Here is a 24481-nt window from a genome sequence, read left to right on the forward strand (position 1 = left end):
GGACAGCTGAACCCAACTGACCAAAGGGATATTCCACACCATATGACGTCATGCTCACCTCATAAAGCTGGGGGAAGAGGAAGGAAGGGGGGGATGTTCAAAGTGATGGCATTTGTCTTCCCAAGTCACCGTTACACATGATGGAGCCCTGCTTTCCTGGAGATGGCTGAACACCTGCCTGCCGATGGGAAGGAGTGAATGAATTCCTTGTTTTGCTTTGCTTGTGTGCGTGGCTTTTGCTTTACCTATTAAACTGTCTTTATCTCAACCCACGAGTTTTCTCACTTTTACTCTTCTGATTCTCTCCCCCATCCCACCTGGGGGGAGTGAGCAAGCAGCTGGGTGGTACTTAGTTGCCAGCAGAAGTTAAACCACAACATTTTTTTATTGTGTTCACTGAGTAAAAGTAAGTTTCAAATCTTTTTGCACAGTGGATTGATTGCTAGGAGCAGAATTACAGCAATGAAATGTTCAATTAATGTTGTGTGTCTCTGTGGAGCATAGCTTGCAAGAGCTCTCTGAATAGAAGGATATCATACAGAAGTGAAAATGAAGGGTGTAGCTTTGTTCATTTCTCAAATCACTATGTGACATGCCTCCAGTAAATTAGGAAGTAGTCTGTGATTGATGGCTGCTGTTGGAAAACTTTCTTTAGTCTTTCTGAGAGTGTCAAAATCTACTTGATCTAAATATAACCAGGAATATTATTCCAACACAGTTTCTTTCATTTTAAACCCTTTATTACTTTACAGGCAGCATCATTTATATGTTAAGTGTACTATCTACATACTTGCACACTCTAAAATCAGTGGTCTCCAAAGTGGGGCGCACGGACATTGGAGTGCAGGAAGAAAATATTAGAAATTCAGTAACACATGTATACAATTTATATCAATTAAAAAAAGATATATTGGGTGTGCATGCTGAAAAACTTTTTACTGATAGAAATTATTTATTGATAGGAGTGCTTGATCAAAAAAACTTGTGGACCACTGTTCTAAATGAATCAGTATGAATTCATCTTTCATAGTAGCTCACCCCCCTTCTTGTTTTCATTTGCTAGATTCCAACCAGAAAAACCTCAAGAATCAATGGTGTCAGATATGGAAATGTTGTCTTCATCAATTTATGCCCTCATCCTTCTTATCAAGAAATACTGAACTTCCTCAGAGGATTTGCAGTAGGCTATTTCAAATGAGAGAATTATGAAATGCCCGTCAGAAGCATGAAAGAATACATGGAATTTTTACAGTAACAGTTCCGTGCCTAGTTCTTTGCAAAAATATCCCCTTTTTCTGGTTTTGTGCAACATATTAATAATTGACATGGTTTTCGCAATCCTATATAGTGGTCCTTGACACAGGAATTTTGCGTTAGAAATCCAGAACCTAGAAGGCAATGAAGAGTTGCAGAGAACAGAATTATCTGTCCCTATGCATGTGCTTCCGTTAGTCCTTGGAGTTCTGGTTTGGTTTTTTTTTTGCTATAATGCCACAAAATGTCAGTCAAGAACTCCTGTGGGATGCCGGAGCAGAACATCAGCAATGAGTCCATGACTCCCTATTCCTATCAGTCAGTCACCCGGGAAACTGCAGAGATGCTCAATTTTTTGTTTAGTGATTTTGATCACACCTTTATAGTCAATTAATGAAAATTACATTTTTGGCAATAAATAAATAAATAGAAGAAAGGGAATCAGCTTCTAATATCTAAAAGTTGCTTTTCATTTCTTTTGCGTCATAAGTATGAGGGAGAACTACCCCAAATCTCTTCTCCCACTGCAGACAACCTACATTGTCATAAAATGGCAAAATATAAGGCCTTCCGGCCACTTTGTGCCTTCCCTTGAGTTTGTATTGAATGAACCGTATTTCTTTCGTTACATTCAAAGCTACTGCAAAGCACAGTGTATTACCCATGGCAACTGTAGTAACATCATTATTTACAAAGGTCACTAAACTTTTCAGGGTTTCCTTAGAAGACTAGCTTGAAAAAGGCTCCCTATGGAATATTCTGGAATACTGTCTAAACATATACTAATGACAGGACGTGAGCTTCCTGCTCCTGTGCTCCTAATAAAATAAAAATGAAAACAACCTCATAAATGTCTTTTCATTATTTTTTAAACTATCCATCAGTGGCTTTCTATGCTTTTCTTAGCTCCATGGTGCTACAGTAAGTGCACCAGTAAGTACAGATCCTGGCACATGATATTGAGAACACACAAAACACCTTATTGGGTCAGGCAAGTGAGTCCCCCAAGCTCAGCAGTGGCAAGAGTAGATGCTATTCAGTGAGAGAAACCAAGCCCGGCCACTTTCTGCATCCCTTCCCCTTGCAGTGAATCTCTCAGGCTCACAACCCTGGCACAAGATGGCACTGGGACCAGGAGCAGCACAGGGAAGTGCGGAGAAGGTTAGTGTCCAAAGCAAGGACCTCAGTGTCTAAAGCAAGGACAGCAGTGCAGCTGCACAACAAAGAACCTGCCTCTTTCAGCAACTATTTATGGACCAGTTGTCCATGAGGTTGTTTTATCACTTTAAGTCCGCTAATATAATTTGCCCACAGTATAGTGCTTTGGCTGCTAGTTCCCTAAATTTTTTACCTGTTGCATAAAGCAATACTTTATCTGTTTTAAACCTGCTAGTACCATTAAGTGACCATTAGTTCCATTACTGAATCTGGTGTATTTTATCCTGCATTTACTTTATTTACTGTCATGATTTTGGAAACCTCAGTCATGCTCCTGAGAAGCATTCTGTTCCCCAAACCAAAGAGCCATTTAATCTCTCATAACAAGGAAGCTGCTTCCTCCCCGTTGTTTTAGTTGCTTTTCTCCATACACTCACCAACTTCACTCTTGAAATGCTGTCCTTGAGATGCCCACCAGAACTGCATTCTAATATTCAAGATGCAGGTCCACTATGGTTATATACAGTAATAAAACAATGCCTTCTGCCTTGTCTGTAACACTGGTTATATCCAATGTTTTGTTGACTTAATTTTTGTCTGCTGCTGTGCAATGAGAGATGATATTACAGAACTGTCAGTGATGACGCCTGTGTCCTTCCTGAGTTTTACATATGAATTCCAAGTTCAGGATCGCCCAGGCACAGTTAAAGGAGATGTTTTCTGTCAGATGAATTAACTAATATTTATCTACCCTGACACTTGTCTACCATCTTTTTGCCCACAAATTACATTTTGTAAGATGCTTCTGTAGTTCCCTGACATCTAATATGAAGTACCATCCACAAACTGAGAAATCTCACTGTTTACTCTAATTCTGCAGGTCATGGGTGAATATATTGAATAGAACTTGACACAGCACCAATCCTTATGGTACTTCACTTCCACATCTTCACATCCATCCTAACAAGCTACCACATCCCTGAAAATCCCCTCTCTCACAGGAGCATTGTCAGTGCAAAAGGACACCGTGAAGTCAGCTGGAGGTTTGGTTTCAACTTAGATATCAGCTCCCTCTTTCCTGCTGGATGCTCTCCTTCCCACAGATTTACATTCTCCTTAGCAGCACAGGGGCTGTCACAGTGGAAGTGGGACAGTTGTACAACATCCCTGCTGGCCCCATCTAAAGACCTCTCCATTTCAACTAGTTCAGCCATGTCAAGCCACCAAACATCTCTCACCATCAAAGGCTCTTTTCACTAACTACACACCTGCAGACATGATCCCAGGGCAGGTTATGTATGAGACCTACCAATGTTCTCTGCAATAAACTCAGCTTCATCCAGTTGCCAGACTTCTACCTGTATCCCATGGTTAACATTGTACCAGAAATTATAAACCTAGGGATTTCTCACCTATCGGGAGAAAGTACCAGCATTTGGTAGTTTGACACTTGAACACAGTGACTGGCAGGAATTTTACCAAAGAAATACAGGTTTCGTGTTTCAGTTTCAAACTTGAGATTAAAAAAACAATAAAAAGGCTTAAAAGCTCGGGTGCAAAGGTTAGTGAAGGAAAGTTATGATAAACAGCTAAAACAGTTTCTTCTTCAAAACGTTCAGGTTGCTTCACATTGCTGAACCTTTTGGTCCTAAGGAATCATACTGATTTACTGCTACATCACTGCAGCTTGACCAAGTCCAGAGGTCTTCTGACACTAAGCAGCTTTCAGGACAGGATTCGCTATTGGTTCCTCCCATCTTACAATGCTGTACATTAACAATATCCACTTACAGTTGGCTACCATATCTTGCTGGCGATTTGCACATCAAAAGACTTTTAACAGATAAACAAGCAACCTCTACCCTGCAAATGCCCCATACCCCAGTCTCAGAAAGACTTACTTGCTTCCTGGAAATTTGCTAATTTAGTACAACCATTTTTGAATTCAGAGATAATTAAGTCTCTCCTCAAGTACTCAATCTCTGAATTGGACATTTCATTGAAAAATGTACTTTTCTAATCTACTCTTCTCAATATAAACATATTCTAGACTTTCTTCTCTATAACTTGTCTCTAAAGACTGCAGTCACCAAACTCTTATTCTCTTAATAGCACTTATTTGACTGGTAAATCTAATTTACCTAAAAATACTCTTTTCCTCAGTAATCTCTCTTCTCATACAACCGTTCTGTGGAAATATAACGGAGACATTTAAAAACCATGTCATACTGTTTTTAATAGGCACAAGTTCTGCTAGTGAAATCGGGGGGGTACAAATATTTGTATGTACAAGTTATAGTATTGTACCTTCTACCATTTCCATACCACTAGGAGGTTTACAATGTCCGGCATGGCTCACAACCCAAACGGGATACTGCTGATTTAGTCCACAATATAAGGCCTGTATAAAGGTCCTGTAATAACCTGCCAGTCCAGGGTTACCTGCCAAAAGACAAAACATACAAGCACAGTCAATATTAACCTTCCAACAGCAACCAATGTGCTTCAAAGCAAAATAAACAGCATTATACAGCAATTTGTTAATTTATTTTCTCTAGTACATTTCCAATTTTTATTTTCCCAATTTCAGGGGCTACGCTATTGAACTGGTTTAATTCCATTGATCAATGGCACCCATGAGAAGCATTTTACAGAATTACTTTGAAACTGCAGAACCTAAAATTAAAGCCCAACACAGAAGAAAAATCTCCTTTTCCATCAGAGGTTAACCAGCTTACTTAGCTATCCCATCAAATTACAGATACATGAAAATTGGGCAAAGAAACCCCCAGATCTTACAAAAATATCACAAAGACTACAGCGTATATCACTTGATCCAGATGTCTGCCCTCCAGAATATCTCAGTGTTACCGCTTCAAAATAGGTATGTGGTATCCTGACAATACAAAGGTCTGTACTGACCCTAAAAGAGAGGATGATTTTATTTTAAACTCATTGGCCTAAATTAATTTTTTCTGCTTGCAACTTCGTATTCTCTCTGTCCTCTTCCACGCCTCTTGAGAAGCTCTTTCCTTTTCACCCCTCATGCTCCAGAACCACGGGAGAATCTGTCCTCCCTCCTGCATCCCATCAGCTTTAGAGAGAACTTCTCAGAAGAGGCTGGTGGCTGAACAAATCCGGCTTGCCCTGAGAGAGCAGACCACCTTGCTCTAAATCCATTGTTTAACAGTGACAATGTCGACAGTCAGGTACCATTGCTGAAGTGGAAATTGAAATACTGTCCCAAAGATAAAAATATATATCTGGTAGGGATTTCAGGATTTCCAAACAAAACTCTGATCTCTATTCCTTCTTTTTTTCTCTCTCTTTTGGGTATCAGTAGTGACAGTATCAAGGGACTTAAATTGGAGAGTAAATCCAGATGAAGATGAAGCAGATTTTGTTTCCTGATTCCCATAGGATGCATAAAAATTCCACACAGACATAAAAACATATAATTTCTCTCTATTTATTTATTTTCCAGGGTAGTTCCACTGATTTCTTATTACCATTTAGACACCCAGAAAGCCCACCATCTTGGTCAGGATTGCTCAGTTACATATCCTTCACTCACATACTAGGCAATTCTTCGTTTGGATATCATCAACATCAAAAGGCGGCAAGAGCAGTATTGTGTAAAAAGGCATTCACTTTTTAAGACAAAGACATCCCAAAATAACACAAATGTATTACTGAAAGGGTACGAGAGAAAAAAAAAACCCTCACTAAAATTGTGTAAACTCCTTTATATCAGTCTGATTGTAGTAACAGAGGCTGAGGCATGTAAGCATCGATAGTGACAGAAAAGAAGAATCAGAGCTGTAATCAAATTAGTACTTGTAGAAATCGCATGTGGAGATAACAACCAGGTTTATTCCACTTCTTCCCTTTCTATAGTGGGCATTTTCATTTTGCCTTCTTTTACTTCAACCCTTTTGCTCTTCAGGTAACACACAGTAAGTTCATCACTCTCCCAAGAGGCATTCCCTCAGTCCGGGCCTTCCAGAACACAGCCTACTCCCTGCAGAGCAGCGGTGCAGCAGGCACCCTAAGCCACCTCCAGCACAGACACCTGCGTAGGAGCTGATGCCATTGCTCACACCAGCGATGATACGTGGCAGAGTAGGGAAGCCTTCCACTCTAGGTAATATATCACACACGCTTCATCCCTCACTTACACATAAAAAGTGCCTCTGATGGTTTTTAAATCTTAATAAAATTACTGATCTTAAAACAACATTATTTTTATTGGAGCACACTGATTTGGAAAAAAAAAACAACCAACCCCAAAATACCAAAACCCAAGCCCCACAGTATCAGTTATTATATGTTCTAAGCATCTCTTTGTTACCTTAACATTAAAGGGGAATTTAAAAAAAAAAAAGTTGTTGTATATATAAACTCCAAAATGCACGATCAAATTTTTTCAAACTGATTTCCAGAAAAACAATTTAAAATTCACAGGGGTCACACTTCCGTACAACTGCACCACATTTTCATATGTCAAAAATATATAATAGAGGGCCCCAGAGACAATAAAATCAAATCTAGACATCATCTGTCAAGCTCCTTGAATTGATGTTACATAGAGGAAACCTGTCGTTCAGCAAGGTTGAAGATGAAAGTAGCAGCAATCCAAAATAAAGTGTCTTTTGTAGTACAAATGATCACGATGTTTTGGCACTACGCTTAGTCCTGGAATATAATGCAGTTAGGTATTTTGAGATCAAAGAATCACAAAATTAATCTCAAAACCAGCCTTTTTTCTTTACATTTTTCTCTCCTTTAATAATGCAAAACAAGGAAAGGGGGAGAAATGGCAACAGCTATGTCAGACATTTCAGTGCTCTTTCCCATCATCAGCCAGGTGAACCGAACATGTAAATATTCTTAGGATTCAGTCATTAGCTGAAGAGCACTGAAGTAAGAACTGCTTATTAACAGTGAGGCTTTGCATCAAATACTATACAGAGCTCAAGGCACTCTAATACTTTTTTGAGGGAAAGGGGATTTTTATCCTGTGATAAATGTGATGTGTATTTTAGGCAGGTAAAAGAGAAGATTCATAAATGCAAAAGAAACCCCCTTTCCTCACTCTTCATAAGCATCTGCTCATGGTAAAAGACATTCTGAGGGGTCAGCTGCGAGAACTGCTATTGATACTTTAAAATGCCTTGAAGGGGTATGAATGAGAACCGCTGGCACAAATGGAAAGGAAAATCAACAACAAAGATTTTAACAGCGAAGATTTCTATAGGGAAATCACCACATGTAAAGCAGCTATGAATTTCTTCTTTATTGAACTTTCAAATTCAATGGAGTTATTCCAGATTTGCACTGACTTAAGTAAATGCAGATTAATAGTCCCTGCTCTTGAAAGCTTGCATCTGCAATATTTATAAGTGGAGAATGTTTATCTCCTAATATAGCTCAAACTCACATCTCTGCGACTTCAGTCATTTTATATGTTTTTACTTTAGCTGCTGGCTGCCAAAATACTTTAAGGGGAGCAAACAAAAAAATCTGAACATATATTTTTTTTTTCATACAACAGAGTTACAGTAACAGCTAATGGAAATAGCTGGGGCTTAATATGCACAGCAGTCTGTAACCAACAATATTTTGGGCTCATCTACTGTGGCTGAAATATTGTTCAATTAAACTGTTTTATTTTATAGAAAAAGAACTACCAGGTTCATCACGAAGGCACCCAGGCAATGCAGTGCTCATTTGTGCATTTTAAGGACTTCCCAGTACATCAAACCAAAACTGCCTATGTTCTTTCACTCAGCAACTAAGTGTCAAAAAATGGAAACCATAAGTAAATGCAGTGTAAACCTCCATGATTTGAAGGTTACTCCAGTTATTTGAATACCACATCAATCCTCAGACACCTCAGGGCACCTGAATCATTCATGCATGCCAGCAAATCTCAAGCTGCAATCATCTGAACCAAGAAGCCCATCTTAAGCAGTTACTCTCAACTGTGCTTAATTTTCAAGAGTGTTTATGTTGTTTCAGAAGTCTTTTAAACAATAGCTGTAAATGGTGACCATAATAGAAAAGGACACAAAACTACAATACACTGCATATTACCTTAATTTGCAAAAGATTTCTAAGCATTTCATGGGAAGAGTATGTCAAAGGGACAATTTGCAGAGTGAATTACAACACAGTGGGGCCATTTTATTTGGTGTTTGTTATTGTTTTATTTGGTGAAATTCATAAGTTTCAATAACCAAAGGACTCCTGCACCTTTTCTGTTCTTCTCTGTAATACACGGCATTTCATCCGGCTATTCTACATTAAGCCCAAAGTCTTTCTATTTTTAATTTGAAGAGGGGAATCCACTTCTTCCTTTTCCGATCTGTTCCACCCACAGCTAAAGCAAAATGGTACAGAACAACTGAATGTGCAGAGGTGTAACTTTGAGCTATATTAGGAGGTAAATATTCTCCACTTATATATACTGCAGATACAGGCTTTCCACATAGCTACAAACATGAAAATTACTTATAAACATATATTTGCCTGCCTTTCACTTTCAAACACTTTCTTGTTAATGCTTTTTCCATCAAATCAAGATTTTAAATACCAACCACTTCCTTCTTACGAAGACAGCTAGCAGTGGAGAGAGAACTATTTGTACAAACTAAGTATCTGCCCCAGGATATCACTGATAAAGAATAACTTGGCCTGTCTTAAAATGAAATACATCCTAATATTTGAGATGCTGCACTTCAGTTATTCAGACTCAGGAAGTTCAAACTTATATACAGTATGCCATCAGTGCAATTCAATCAGCTTAATTCTGAATGCAAAACAACAAACACATAACACTCATTTAAAAAGTCACAGACCATAGCTACTCCCCACAAGCAACGACAGCTTTTGTGGCTTACAAATTGTCAAGCATTTTAAATCCTTCTGCAGCAGAAAATATTAATGCAAAATGTAAACTATAATTAAGAGAGCACTAGCATTAGATAACCTTGTGCAAAAGTAATTTGCAGACTTACTGAGAAATGTACAATGTAAACCACAACAGCAAAATGTTTCAGGTTAGAAACAAGGATATACAGCAAAACATACAGGAAAAGCCTTCTGTCCAGAAAGGGGTAGGTCGAAAATATATACAGCTTACTCAAATGAAATTAAGACTAAAACACAAAAACGAAAATAATTCTTAGCAGTTCTGGAAGGGATATCTAAATTGAAAAGGATTTCTTTAAGCAGTCTATAGTAAGTGCCAGGAGTGGCAGGGAGTGAAGGAGAAGAAACTTATGTGCAGCTAAATCGTCCCAAACAGCGACGAGGTTTCTTGCACCTTGTTTTGAAACAAGCTTTTGGATTCTATGCACCACCCTGTGAGATGTTCCCCAGTGTTTTCAGTCGTGTCTCCAGAAGTCTGACCATCTGCAGGAGCAGTAGCTGGCATTCAGCTGTGGTGCTTCATGCACTTCTCTAGCAGTTGCTTTCTGTCTGCTCTGGGACCTCAGCAGGACCATAAAGAATAAAGGCAGCTACATGAATAGATGAAGTGAAATACACAGCCAACACTGGGTTTACAGAGAACTTTGAGGAACTGGAAAATATGCCAGCAATTACCATGAGTTTAATTTTAGAAATAATCCACAGTTTCAGAATTAAGTATGTATGCTGCAGTATTTACATGATAATCTCCTGCAACAAAACTAAATGCAGACTTTTTTTTTTTTTTAAATGAGCAGCCATAAATCAAATTTGAAATCCAGGGGCACACAGCAGGACCACACAAAAATCATTTTTGTGGCAATGATTCTCACTGCCTCTTCGCAGAGCTGCCAAAGCTCCCGGCTCCAGCTCGAAGAGCCTAAATGACAAGTTCCTCACTCAAGGAAACTTAATCTGCCTTTGGCGTCTGACCAGCCACCATGGAAGAAGATGCAACTCCCCTATGTTAATGAATGGAAAGCAGCCCACGCAGATGTCAGAAGGATTTAAATGGAGCATGTAAAAAACACAATGATGTTCTCACACTTGGGAGAAAACTGCAGAAACTGACACCACGGCTGATGATCAGGCCTTAAAAGGAAACAGAGAGGTTCCTCTGACATGCAGGGTTAAGGGATTTCAAATAAAACATGTCAAATAACATTTGAATGATCATCACAAAGTCACGTCAATTAAGCTTTCACCTGTTTACACATTGAGGGGACTGGCATTCTTCGCGCTGTATTCCGTTTATAGTCTGTACACTAGGGGAGCAGCATCAGCCAAAGAGCAAACAATTACAAGGACGTTACGCAGAAACACATGTGAAAACTCTGTTTGATCCTCTCTAACTCTGGAATCATGAATTTGGCTGGAAAGCACCTTAATGTATTTGCTTGGGTTGTGAAAATAGGGAATCTCAGAAGGATTCAGCCAGGTGCCTGTAACACAGCTTATTAGAGAGGTTTTTCAAGAACATTTCACATTTTTTCCATATATATATATATATACACACACACAGAGTTTTTAGCTTGACACAGCTATAAAACTTCCATATAGGATTTTATAATACACATTCTTTATACGCATTTTGCAGAGCAAATAAGCTTGCCTGCTGTTCTCTAACACTGTTCTACCTTCAGGACAAATGTGGGTTCATTTACCTCTAAAGAAATCCCACGGACAGCCTGATAAACCTGCATTAACCTAACACAGATGGTTTTGCCCAAGTGACAATTGTGCCTGAAGCCTGTGAATAAAAATTCCCAGCTAGAAATTGTGACAGGACAGCACATGCCTCTCCTCATATGAACAATTAACAGCATCTCTCCAGGCACATAAGATACAAAGTCTGAAATCCTGATTTTGCCCACTGGACTTTGTCATTAAGTGATATTGCAAGGGTTACAAAGTCCACAGATGTGTTTCAATAGTTACTTCTAATGTCTCAGCCAGGTAAGATAGGTACATAAATACAAAAAAGACTTGATTTATCTTTTTTTTTTTTAATACGGCTGTAAGCTAATGGCTCTTGGAAGGGAGTTAAGATTGAGACATAAAACTGAAAAAATGGAGTTCATAATGGAATAGTGGATTTTTCCCTACTTTTTTTAAAGGTAGAAACCAGGATTTTCTGGCACATACAATTAAATAATTTTTGTTCCGTTTTCTCCACAGCAAATGAAAAGTTAACACATCTAATTGGGTCTCCTGGTACACACCTACACATACAGAGTCTCTTAAGCATCTGCTTCTGCAGATGAAGACAGATTTAACTACTTTTAACAGCCCCGATGTGGCTGGTCTCTCTGATCCAATCTGTACTACAACTGATGCTGGCAGAGAGGCTGCAGTGAGCTCTGCACTGGGTCTAGAATTCCCAGCGAGAATTTTTCAGTCGGCTTCAGGGGATGAAGCAGAACTGGACCAGGAGAAAACAAACCTCCTTCTGAAAGAACAGGGGAGAACAAAGGAAGTGTGCAGAAGAGGAACATGAGACTTGGTGTCAAATGGGTTCACAAGAAAGCCTATGAAACACATCTGAATAACAACCACCCTGATGAGACAACATCAGCAGGAAAAAGACAAAGACAAGAAAAATAAACAATTCAAACCCAAGATAACCACAAATTATTTGTTTTGTGCAGATAAACAGCTCTGCAGATTTGATCACTTCTGAATAATATACGAGGAGGAAGCAAACAATACATTCAAAACGCACCAGAAAGTACATTTTCAAATCTGTAACACAGATTTCTCTATGCTGTACCATTGGTCAGAGTTACAAAAAAAAAAAACCCATAGGTCTGGGGGCTCTTTGGGGTTATTAGGTTTTTGGGTTTGTTTTTGTTTTTTAAGATAGTTTTTAGAATAAAATGACAGACGGGAAAAAAGCAGCAACAGGGAACATGAAGACAGCTAATTTCAGAAAAAAGACTGAAAATGCGTTTCTGCAATTTTTGTGTATGAAGACTGTCAAGGGACTGTAATATTTGAAAGCAACACCCTAAAGTGATTTTGCAAACAAATTTTGCATTTACATTTGTTATCAGTCTTCAGAAACGAACGACAAAAGAACAAACTGTTCTGCATATGGATAAACCAAGATTTACCAATCCACAACCTTAGAAAAAAAATCTTTGCATTGACACCACTGTATCTCTAATTGAGGAAAAAGGCCTTGTAGTTCGGATATTAGTACTGGTCCTGAGTAGATGCTCCATGAAGACTTCAACCCAAACACTTCATTCAGGCAAACACTTTCCTCATTCATGAACACAAGTCACTTCACAAGCACAAATGTTTAGCCATTTAAGACCTACTGTGAAGAGCTTCTGCCTCTTAAGAGAAGGCTGTGATAACAGATATAAAAGATCTAAAACTTAAAGGTGGAAGGCAGTATGTAAGTATGTATTACCACATATTTATTTACTCTTATGGGAGTTTTTAAATCCATCAAGAATAACAAAGGATTGTTTTTAAAAAAATGGAAATCAGGACAATGATCAAAATCTTCCATCATGCCCATAACAGGAAAGCAAGAGCAAGAGCTACAACTTACTGAATTTTTGGCTCTACTGTTTTCCGTAGATATTGAACATAATGGGTCAAATTTATTTCTAATATAGCTTCAATGATCCATAGGAGTTACTATTGGGATAGAAATGAGGCCGTGTGTTAACTAGAATCTGAAAGGAGATCTTTATTTTTTATTATTTTCAGAGATAACTAGGTCAAATATTTAACATCAAGGCAAATCCATATCTGCTCAGGTACTTCTGGCAGCAGCTGCCAGAAAGGAAGAAGTACATTATACACTGGTGCTGTAGCTTTAAACATTTTAATTGCATTATTTGTACACGATGCACATGGCAACACTGGATTTCCTTCATAGGTAGGTACTTCAGTACTTCCCTTCTGCCTCAGACATCATATGAAGAGGAACGGATCCTTTTTTAAATGGTCAAATCAAGCAAAATACCCTAGAACGCAACTTCTCCATAACTCCGGCCAACTCAAGCCTCTGCGTGCTGCAGGAGAGGGATCACTTCCTCCTCTCCCGATTACGCTGCACGCAGCCAGGCAGGAAGGATCCATGCTGAAAATGACGCCTCATTAGCGGGGAGAAGACACCGAGAGAAGACTGCAGATTGAGACATTTCAGTAAGTCACTTCAGTAAGTCACATCTGCCACCCAGATTTAGTGGAGGGAAATACTGTAAAGCACAGTTGGATGTTCAACCATCCTTGTCATTACTGTGCCTCCTCAAACTTAACAAGCTCAAGTGTGCCAAGCCCCCATCAGAGGTACTTGTGGAGCACTGAGAAGTTCAACAAAAGTGGCATATTTCAAGCCTAGATCTGACATACAGGCTCCTCTTTGCATGAGGAAGTTTTTATTTTTAATGAAAGATTTTTTTTTCTTTTCTAAAGACAATAGAAGCTGGTGGGCTGACCCAGTAAACAAAGCACAACTGTCAGCATATTTTAAAATATTAGTCACAAACAAGTAGTCCACAAGCAGTAAAAATAATGGAGAGCAGTGTCCTAAGAATTGAATTTTCTAATATATAATATGGGATAGAACATACTTACACCTTTCCTTCAGGGGGTACTCTACCAGTATGTATGTCTTCTAGCCAAACCCTTATTTTTTTGGTATCATTTTGAGTCCCCTATCTCTCAGAAAATTTGGGGAAAATTGACTGATGTATTCAAAGTTTTATGGGGGTTAAAAGTAGAAATCAAATAGGTACAGACAAATTAGTGTTATCCCCCAAGAATAATATTCTCAGGAAGTCAAACTATTTAGCTCAGTGAAATAAAGGGGAGAGCCCTCAAAGAACCTTGGTCTGAGTCAAGACAGCACATCTCATTGACAAGCCCTCAAGCACTTGACTTCAGATTTCATTATGCCCATTTTATAAATGAGAAATAAACAGACCAAATAATCGATGCATGAAAATTAAAGCATTACTAACCACTAAGAACTCCACCAGTTAACAGTACCTTACGTGCACTGTCATCTGAGAAAATACACGGTCAGCTGAAAATAAGACTGATCTCATAATTAAGCCATGAATAATCACGCTAGAGATAAATAAGTGGCTAGGAAAAGTTGGAAGAAGTGGCTTTCGAAGTACCAGGAAGATAGGGTTGGGGTTTTTTTGTGTGCTTTTGCTCCTGTTCAACTGCAAATTTAAAAACCATGGTCATGTATAATATATATCCCATGCAAGCACGTGAATCATAAGTGTTCTGCTGTGTTTATGTCTCACTGAAATAGAAAGCTGTGCTCTTACTACCTTATCTGCTGATAAGGCCACTTGTCATCACAGGGAAAGGGGAAAACATGTTATCTTGCTCTGCGTAGACCCTTTTACTTGGATTGCTACACTACACTAACTTTAAACTCTACAGAGTAGTCTGTTCTCATTGATTGAGCTCCATTCCCACTGTCAAATTTTTTATTCAGAAAAATCAAAGCAATGTAAAATACAAATTCTCCATGTCAAAATCTGAGAACTCTGGGTCAAATGCACAGAGTTGGCAGCTTCATCTGGAACTGCAGTGTAAACAAAAGATGAAGCCACAAGGGAGAGGCATTCTCAGCGAACCACTACCACCTGGTGCGACTGGTGGGGTACCAACTCCTTCCAGAGAAGTCTCAAGACTAAGCGTGTGAACCCACATGTATGTGCTGCGTGCTGTGGACTGACACCATAATTTAACAACAGAAAGTTCTGCAGCAAGTCCAACTGAAGGAACTTCCACCTTCTCCCCTGCCTGCCATTCCCACCCCCCTACCATGGCTCACCAGCCCCTGAATTACACTGGCACAACTGTGTGGGGCCACGCTGTGAACCCAAACAGGGAACTGTTCCAGCTTTAAAAAGACCCCAGAAATAAATGTATGTATTTATTTAATTCACAGCATGATCTCTCAAACTATTGTTCTGGCATAACCAAGGGGTGGAGTGGCACAGTGTGATGGGAACAGGAATACCTTATGCCAGTATTGTTGACAAACATTTTGGATTGTGAAATAATGGCCTTCGGAAGTTTTTTTAAGTGCTTCAAGGACTAAGCTCCTAGATTTCCAGTGCCTGGTGGGTCTTAATATATGCTCTACAAACAGTTTCTAACTTCCACACTACTTTAGACTTAGCAATGTCTGCTTTATACCTTGCTTGAAGGTTCTAAAAGCTACCTGAAGGCAAGAGCTCTATGAATAGCCCAGTCCTGCCACCCAGTCTCCTTACAGGCTGCCCAAATCCAAACAGAGGTTCAATTACTTCAGTCTCACCTGCTAATAAAGCAGGGAATGGTAGAGATTTTCCAGGAAGACTCCGATTATGTGATGTTGATCACGTAAGGTCATAACACAGACAAGTGGGATACAGGGAAAGATGCTCTTGAAAATTTTAGGAACACCAGCTGGCTTTCCCAGAGCCAGTCTGAAGAGCAGCCCAGCAGGCAAGTAATACATTGAAAGCATCAAGTGGTTGCTTCAAGTCCTATGATTTAGTTGTGCAGGAGAGGCCATGATAAAAAGAGCATAGCGTTTCTCTTCCTCTCTCCATGAAAGGGCTGCAGATTCACTGCCATTCTCTCCTGGCCAACTCGCAGCCAGGCATGATGTTCTACAGTGAATACTCTGCTCAAGCATAACAATCTTCAGGACTAAATTTAATTTCAAGCACTGCAAATACCAGAGAACAGACGAACGCTGCTGCTAGGCTAATATGTAAAAGAAGAACCTTTCTTAAATAAATAGAGTGAATATCTGTGTACACACAGAGAGGAGATCCTGCTCAGCTGTTTGGATATAAACATCTACTTCACAGGACAGAATTTTTAGATGCAAAACTGAGACTTTTTTGGTTCCTGCTGATTAGCCATATGTAACTCAAGTGTGCCAGCTGGACTAGATGCCATTCTGAGCTGCATAATCCTCCACATGCCTTGTCAAGGGAGCCAAGACTCCAACCAAACAATGTTCTTAAGATGATTCTCCAGACCGAGTGTGTTAAATAGCACCACCTTCATTTTTGAGCACCTAAATTTCCCTTCTTCTCTGCTCCATTGCTTCAGCTGAGGATGGACAATAGCAGCACTGCTCTACTTAGGGAGGTATGGTCAAAATAAGCACAGGTAATAGAACCCTATTACTATCTTACCTCTGTATCTTACACTAGTAGAGGTAAGTGAAGATAAATACATAAAGCACAGTGTTCATATGATGGAAAATACACATCCACACCGGAAACAGCCTTTCAGCCTCAGCTTCAGGTCATCAAAACTACATGATATAGGATTAAGCAAAATAAAGTGCAAGGTAGTGTGTAAACAGGAGTCTTATGTAGCTTATTTCAACATTACACTATGACTTTAATCTAAAAATTCTCATTGCATCCGAAAGGATTACTTAATTCAAACCACCAAAATCAAAGTTAAATGAATGATTCCTTTAATAAAGACCTGAAGTACTTAAATGTGATTAGTTATTTTCCTTTATGTCCTTTGGGTATTTACTGCTGTACAATCGGAAGATGATATGTCCTGGCACAAGAATTTCACATAATCACTAAGAGTGGAGCTGCCTGTGGAGTTGGTCAATGATTTAAACATTCCAGGAGAGGAAGTATTTATTGTCTCACTCTAGGCAGCTATGCTTTTATTGTTAATTTATTTACTCACTGTTAGCTAATTGTAACTGAATGCTAGCTTAGAGACTTGGGTGATAGATTATATAAATTTTGCAAATGTGAACAAAGAAGATTTGCTTGGTGGTTTGGTACACAATTTGTGACAATGACTGGGCATCTGTTGAAAAGCAACCCAGTGGAAAGGCTAGGAACAAAAGCCCCAGCACCCCAACCCTTATATTCTCTGCTGTAACTAGACTTCCTTTATTTCACTCCTCCTAATGCAACTAAAAGGCATTTTTATGTTCCTCAACAACCAATATAACCAATTAATCACTGTAACATGAATGGTCTTGTAAAACTACTCTTTTTTTTTGTGATATGCATATAGTAGAGAAACAGTCAGTGCTTACCTATGCATTCAGATGATACCCTGAAGCCTGCTAGTACATGGTATAGCTGGCTACTACAGCAATAAGCTTTCCAAAACACACTATATTTTTTTTCTAATCTTTAAAACAGCTCCCTCTTCTGGCATACTCTTTCCATGCTATGTTTAAGTACCATACTTCATTCCTTACCAACTTCTAATTCCATTTGGTTTCTAACACTCAACAAACCCAATTTCAGCGTTAAGGCATTTACTATGCAGTATGGCTGTGAAGGTAAGGAGAGGGTACCTTAAATTATAGTTCTTGAAAGAGTGGCTAATTCTAATCAGGTATTTATCTAAGATTATCCATATACTTATCTTTATTACCTTTTGAGGGTACCCCAAAAATCAATCCAGATCAGAATCTACACCTGGACAAGACACCTGGATGGCCAGTCCCTGGGTCACATTCGCAGGATCACTGAAGTCAGAAGGGATCACCTGAGATCTCCTAGCCCACCCCCTGCTCACACTGGGTTGGCTAGAGCAGGTTGCCCAGGTCTGCACCCAGTCAAGTTTTGACTATCTCCACAGATGGAGACTTCACAACATCTCAGGGCAACCTAACCTCCTAATAGGCAGAAATGCTCAAGGCAGTGCCCATCCCTAGCTACTGATTACACAAAGTACCTAGGAATTTATGCCCCTTACTTTAACATCTGAATTAGGTGTTTAATATTAGACTGGATGAAATTGGGCCTTACAGTCCCTTTCTGAACCAGGTGACACAGACCCAGCCTGACCCTGCAAAGAAAAAAAAAAAACAAAACCCAAACACCAACCAAAAAAAATAGCCAACAAAACAAACCACAGGAGAGCTCTCATAACCAGGCTGATAGTGACAAAACTGCAGAGGTAAAAGATGAGGTGAGGCTGGACAGACATTTTTTCCTACTGCTGATGCTCTGGCACTATTCAGTCAAAAAAACCACAAACCACAAAACCAGAAAGAAGAAAAAAGCAGCTTTTACCACCTAATGCATTCAGATAGAACAGGTTCTCGACTTTGTTCATAGAATTGTTGCTGGAGCTCATTCAGTGACTGTGAGCAGAAAGCATATGGAGCAGAACATGAACATGACCTAGAACCCAGAAGTCCCCTTGCCCAGGAGGTAAAAAGTTATCTTTCCTCTTAACCTGGCTGTCCATTGCCAGCAGCATTCTCCTTTCCTCCAGTTGTATTTCAAAGGTAAATAGTGAACACTACTGGGCCCTGTGGGAGGAGACACTGGCTGCCGACTTAAAAAGTAGTGTCTGAGACGAGGGAAGTACCTTCCTTAGGTAACTCAGTGGTCTCTACTCCAAAATCAGATTTTGCTTCACATAGTCACATAGGTTGCCCAGAGAGGTGGTGGATGCCCCATCCCTGGAAACATTCAAGACCAGGCTGGACGGGGCTCTGAGCAACCTGATCTAGTTGAAGATGTCCCTGCCCACGGCAGGGGGGTTGGACTAGATGACCTTTAGAGGTCCCTTCCAACCCAAACTATTCTATGATTCTATACCGTATTACAAATACAAATAAACAATTCTGATCTATCTTCTTCTTATTGATTTAATCACACATTAAGTACCAAGATCCACAATCAGGATTCTGGATTACATTCTGGCCAAGGTTGCCAGAAGATACATAGTGCAACCTAATCTGCCCATACTGTGAGTCCTCACTAGATCCAATACAGTTCTTGCAAACGAATGGTTATAATGTACAGATTATGTACCAACAAGCACATTTAATCACATAAATTTTGTATAAATTAAAGCACATTCTAAAACCAAATTAAAGAGAATTGGAGTAAACATGCTTTACACGGTTTGTAGAATGAGTAGAGAGAGTCTTGTTATTAAGCAAACCCCTTGGTCTTGGTGGTGACAGTGCAGAACCTGTGAAGACCTCCAAAGAACTATTCATTCCAGTGACTGCTGAGCAGAGGGAGTGATTAACAACTTAAACCCCCCCCTATTTTAGTGGGAGCCAAAAAACCAAAATACAAAGCAACTAGACTTCAGGGCTATACAATTAGTTTTAGTGCAAAGTATTATTATATAGCGATTCTTAATAGAACTTTTCTTATGCAAATGTTGAGGGTGATGATTGTTAAATACCAAAACAGCAGGTGAAGACAAAGCCAGATAATGTACTGAAAGCTTTTCAGAGTCCTTACATTACAGTTAAAAATAGAACTTCAAAGACTTTAAAGCTAACAGGAAGTCTCACTTCAAGGGAGAACACATTGAAGACTTGTCATAATTCAGGCAAATTGTTTGCACTATTTTCGCTGCTGAGAAATAGTTAAGTAGTCTTCAAGTGACAACAGTCTTGTTGAAGTAAGTACATGTAACTTACCCCTAGGAAAAGATCAGAATCCAAGCCCCCACTTTCTGTTGTGCAGAAAACTATAAGCAGCTCTTGATTCAGAGGATTAGCTCAGGAGATTAAATCTTTATACTTTAAAAAAAGTGTCTGGTTAAGTCCTCATAGGCCTTAAACATCAAGTCACTGCATGAGTTGGTAAAACAATAAGATGATCCAATAACCCAGCAGCAATCCAACTGCAAGCAGGCAGATCAAGAAACTTGGCAAGCATAGGAAGTACTCTGCATGCATGCCAAAGAACCAAATTCTGAAGTGATTTCTGTATATTAATGAATGAAACTGTGTAGCATGCTTTACGACAAAAAATGTTATTTACAGTATACATTATCAACCGTGAACTAAGCTTCCCGAGTACAAGATTGCAAATAACAAAATTGCATCGTTTACAGCAATGGTAACAAAAATTATGAAGCCTGGAATGAAGGTATTGCAATGCACTCCTGCAATGTAATGCAAGAAAAACTTGATGAACAGCAAAACTTCATGAGCTAAATAGCACGGTGGTTTCAAAGTTTGTACTGTATTTCTTTACAAAGTTAAATGTTTCATAAATACACAGTCACAAATAGACAGATACTCTTAAAACAGTAAAAAAAAAATATTCCATTACACTTTGTGGATCCTGGTTTCCAATGAACCCAAGCAATGTTAAATATTGCTGTAGTAGATTTTATACTTCACTGCTAATTTTTACACCAAGCAAACACTGCAAGAGGGAAAATAGACCTTTATGACACAAGAGGGAAAAAAAGTAATTCCTGTCCTTTCCACAACGCCTACGTTTACAGAAAACCATGGATCTGATCCTTCAACTGTACACATTTAATTTTACTCTCATGAGCAAATCTCATTGATTTTAATAGAAAAGAATTCTTATTAAGAAAGGCAAACAAGAATCCGCATATATTCTGGACTGAGGAAAAATTGGGCCTTTTACACAGTAATTACTTCAGTAAACACATTATTGCTCCTATACAGAGGTTTTGCTTACACAAGGAAAAATGTTACAGAACAAAAAACTGCACATTAAACATTTCAACTAATATAGTAAAACTTTATTCAAATAAGTTTACACAGACTGCCATCGATAAAAACATTAGCGTGTTGTAGTTAAATGAGATTGAATTCTGCTGCACATTCTGTATTCCAACTGCTCCAAGCACAGTGAGCTATCAGTCCTCAGGAGGCAGAATCCTGCCTCATGTAAAGTCAATGGGAATTTTGCCATTGGTTTCAGAGTAGAAGAATGTTTTGGAGTCAGCTTCCTCCCCCTCTCCCCTTTTTTTAAAAAAATAAGTCAGACCAGAGTGAAATCCTCCCCATTATGAAGACATTTGACGAAAAACCAAAAAGAAAGTAAGTATACAGGATTTATTCTCAAATCTCTTGCAACAATTAGATTCCAGCAGAAGCTGAGAATTTTATCATCTTTCTCTTCTATATGCACCCTCCCAACCCCATTTTGTTTGATTACATATAAACAAAATCATAGGCATGAATTTCATTAAGACTGGAAAAGTATGTACCAGAGCGGTTTAATACGCAGAACAATGTATCACATGCAGTAGGATTAATCATGCTCGGTTCAGATCACTGAACACTTGGCTGTGCATACTCTCCTTTTTGAGTGAGAGTTGCCCTTGTCTGGGTATTTCTTTCCTTGAGCTGTACGAAGCTATCATTTTGCCCCTCTTTTATTCCGTAAAGAATCTCAACTAGGGATACATGCCTTTCAAGTGTGAAAATTGCTGGACTCCAGAAGGGCTCCGCATTTGATACTCGGGAAGTTACAAAAGCAGGAGGGGAATGCTATCTAATCTTAACTGTTTAGGTACACAAACATGTTGCCAGATGACCCAAATGTCCAGATCTCTCCTAAGGCTGTATTTTTGTGTTGGCAGACAGAATTTCCCTTGAAAGCTAAAAATGAGGCATATACCAGTAGGAAAAAAACCAAACAAACCAACATTTGATTTATGAGAAGCAAAACTGCATTATGTTATGCCAGGTCCTAGTCAGCTCCCTGCCAGCCACAGCAAGGAGCTTGGGTAACTTGATTTGCTACTGAATTTGGGTATCTAAAACAAAGATAGCATTATTGTGGTTGCTGTGTTTTTTAATTGTTTTCTCAGTGAGAAAACTTCCAGTTTGTTACCAACATAATTCTGAAGTAAGAGCAAAACCATAAATCAGCTGCTTGCAAAAGCTTGCAGACCGTGACAGAAGCACTCTGAATATTTCACCGATGTATACTTCTGGACGCCTATCTAGTAAAAGTAAGATGCTGTTATTAAGGAGTCTCCACAGAACTGTTCTGCAGCAAATAAGCTCCATGTAGTCCTGCCACTACATTTTCTTGCATGAAAAGTTTCCTGTGATGAATATAAAGCCCATAAAGTCTGTGTGACTTGGTATATTTCGAGCAGAATAACTCACACGCCTTGCAGAGGTACCTTGCCTTGGATGCTAATGTTTGACTTTTGTGTTCTTCCCCTACAAATCTTTCTACTGATATGTTAGCTTTACAGATTTACCCTAGTTACAGGCTCTACCACCAACCCAAACACCAGTGTATCACAACCTGAAGACAGACGAAAGCTCCAGAACTTGGGGGAAAAAGAAACACTTATTTCTGGAAGGCTTAAATGAACAGCTGAGTTGCCTTAACTGGAAGAAAGCAGCAATTGAAAAGCATCAAATCAGGCTTGTACCTCCAGAAAACTGTTTGACAATTTGGATCCATACAGATAGTCTTTTACTAAAAAGTTACACTATACGGTATCTGGCTTAAAAAGTTGTTCCCACGGAACAGCAGCAAGATGTAATCATAGGAGGCTTATTTCTTCTTTTCAGCTCAGGAGAGAATTTAAACTTCACTGTCACTGGGTTAAAACTTACACTATTATTCAACTCCAGGAGGCAAGGGCATAAAATCATTGTGCCCAAAGAAACTAACATAAAATATTCCATGGGGCTTCCAAAACTTGCAAAAAACCTGAAAATGGAACCTGTGCTCTCTTTCACCACTAAGGACTAAGCCACACACTGGCCCATAAACAGCAACAGAGTATACTTTAACAGAAACAGTAAGCCAAAAATCTGGATAATCAGAAGAGCCATTATTAGTACCACTAATTTTAGGGAAGTAACAATAGCATCCAAAACATTCAAATAAACTATAGGAAGCATTAGAAATCTGCAAACTCTAAGGCAGTGAAAGAGTCACAATAGCTGTGCTTGAGCGGGCTCAAGCTCTACTGTTGCTAGTGGCAGAACTCCTACAGTTCATTGGCAGACTTCAATGAATTTAGGACTTCTCCACTAATTCTAACATATGCTAAACGAAAGTTTAGAGCTTTCATTTTAAGATGACCAGATTTAAATATAACTCAGAACTATACAATGCTCATTGAGTTCAAGAGGCTTATCATAAAAATTCATGTGCAAAAATCTAAGTTAAAAAATTTACTATAAAAAAACTGAAAAAAACCTACTGTATCCAGAATTTTCCCTCAAATACTGTAACTTTCATCTTTCAGTTGGCACACAGCTGACATTGCAGTACCACTTTAATGTGCAAGAAATAAATGGAAAGAGAGAAATGGGAAATAAAAAAAATTAAATGCTGTCAGCCAACCACCACCACAGAGTAAATGAGTGAGACATCCTAATTTCTCAGTTTTACCTTACGGCACCATTATGAATACAGATAACAGTAGTAATCAAACATAACAAAGAATTTTCCCCATTGTAATACTATTGATGTTTTGGCCATACACACAGGCCAAAATTCTACCACTTATCTAGTGAGATTTTCGAAATGGAATATACCCTTTCCAATCATCGCATTTCTAGACTTGCAACAAAAAAAAAAAAAAGACCCTTACCAGGAATAATCATGAATAACAGCCTGGGTAGATTTTTACTTTCATCTTTTGAGAGGTCTTTCCAGGGCCCACACTTTAAGACATGTGTAGCAGCTCCACAACAGTAGATAAATTCTTCATGTAACGGGACTGGCTCTTCTGATGCTAACTTCATGTTTGCTGTTAGACAGAATATGATACTGTTACAACAGATCAGCGAATATGTACATAGCTGTCTCTGCTATTATACCTTCCCATAGAATAACTGTTAAAAAAACCCAAACCACCCTCCCCAAACAGCTGTCATCTCCAGTAAACAGAGGTCCAATTCAATATTTGATGTTTGAATAGGTTGTAGAAGTTGATACATGTTACTACTGAGAGAAAGCACCTTTCAGTTTTTGTCAGAGAAATATATGGTGATGAACTGGACAATAAGATCTATTCTACCTTAAAGGCAAATACTTTTAAATTTATTATTCACACTGTCCACTGAAAAGATTCAGTTGAAACCTATTTGAAGGCAAACAAAAGAAAAAATACCAAACAAACGGAACTACTGCATGAATGCCTTCACAAATTCTGTGTGCCTCAACTATGGGAGCACAGCATCACTTAAAAACAACCACCAAAAAAACCCAATGTCGTGGTTTAACCTCAGTCGGCAACTGAGCACCACACAGCTGCTCACTCACTCCTGGCGCCCCCCACGGTGGGATGGGGGAGAGAATCGTAAGAGTAGAAGTGAGAAAACTCATGGGTTGAGATAAGA

The 24481-nt window shown here is 38.9% G+C and overlaps 1 protein-coding gene across 3 annotated transcripts in view; it reads right to left on the minus strand.

Moving 5' to 3' along the window:
- The window catches only part of LDAH (lipid droplet associated hydrolase), a 118887-nt gene extending 95002 nt beyond the window's left edge, over positions 1-23885 (minus strand). For 2 of the 3 annotated variants that reach the window (XM_009280506.2, XM_019472397.1), the window contains exons 1-2: positions 23731-23885; positions 4720-4854 (exon numbers count right to left, since the gene is read on the minus strand). In XM_009280506.2, coding sequence (XP_009278781.1) covers positions 4720-4854; positions 23731-23884 — 289 coding nt within the window. In that variant the 5' untranslated portion in view covers position 23885. The remainder of the gene's footprint in view (positions 1-4719; positions 4855-23730) is intronic. The other variant, XM_019472396.1, reaches the window with a different exon arrangement.
- Positions 23886-24481: the final 596 nt, after the last annotated feature.

Source organism: Aptenodytes forsteri, unplaced genomic scaffold (genome assembly GCF_000699145.1).
Source record: "Aptenodytes forsteri isolate BGI_AS27 unplaced genomic scaffold, ASM69914v1 Scaffold67, whole genome shotgun sequence".
NCBI lineage: Eukaryota > Metazoa > Chordata > Aves > Sphenisciformes > Spheniscidae > Aptenodytes > Aptenodytes forsteri.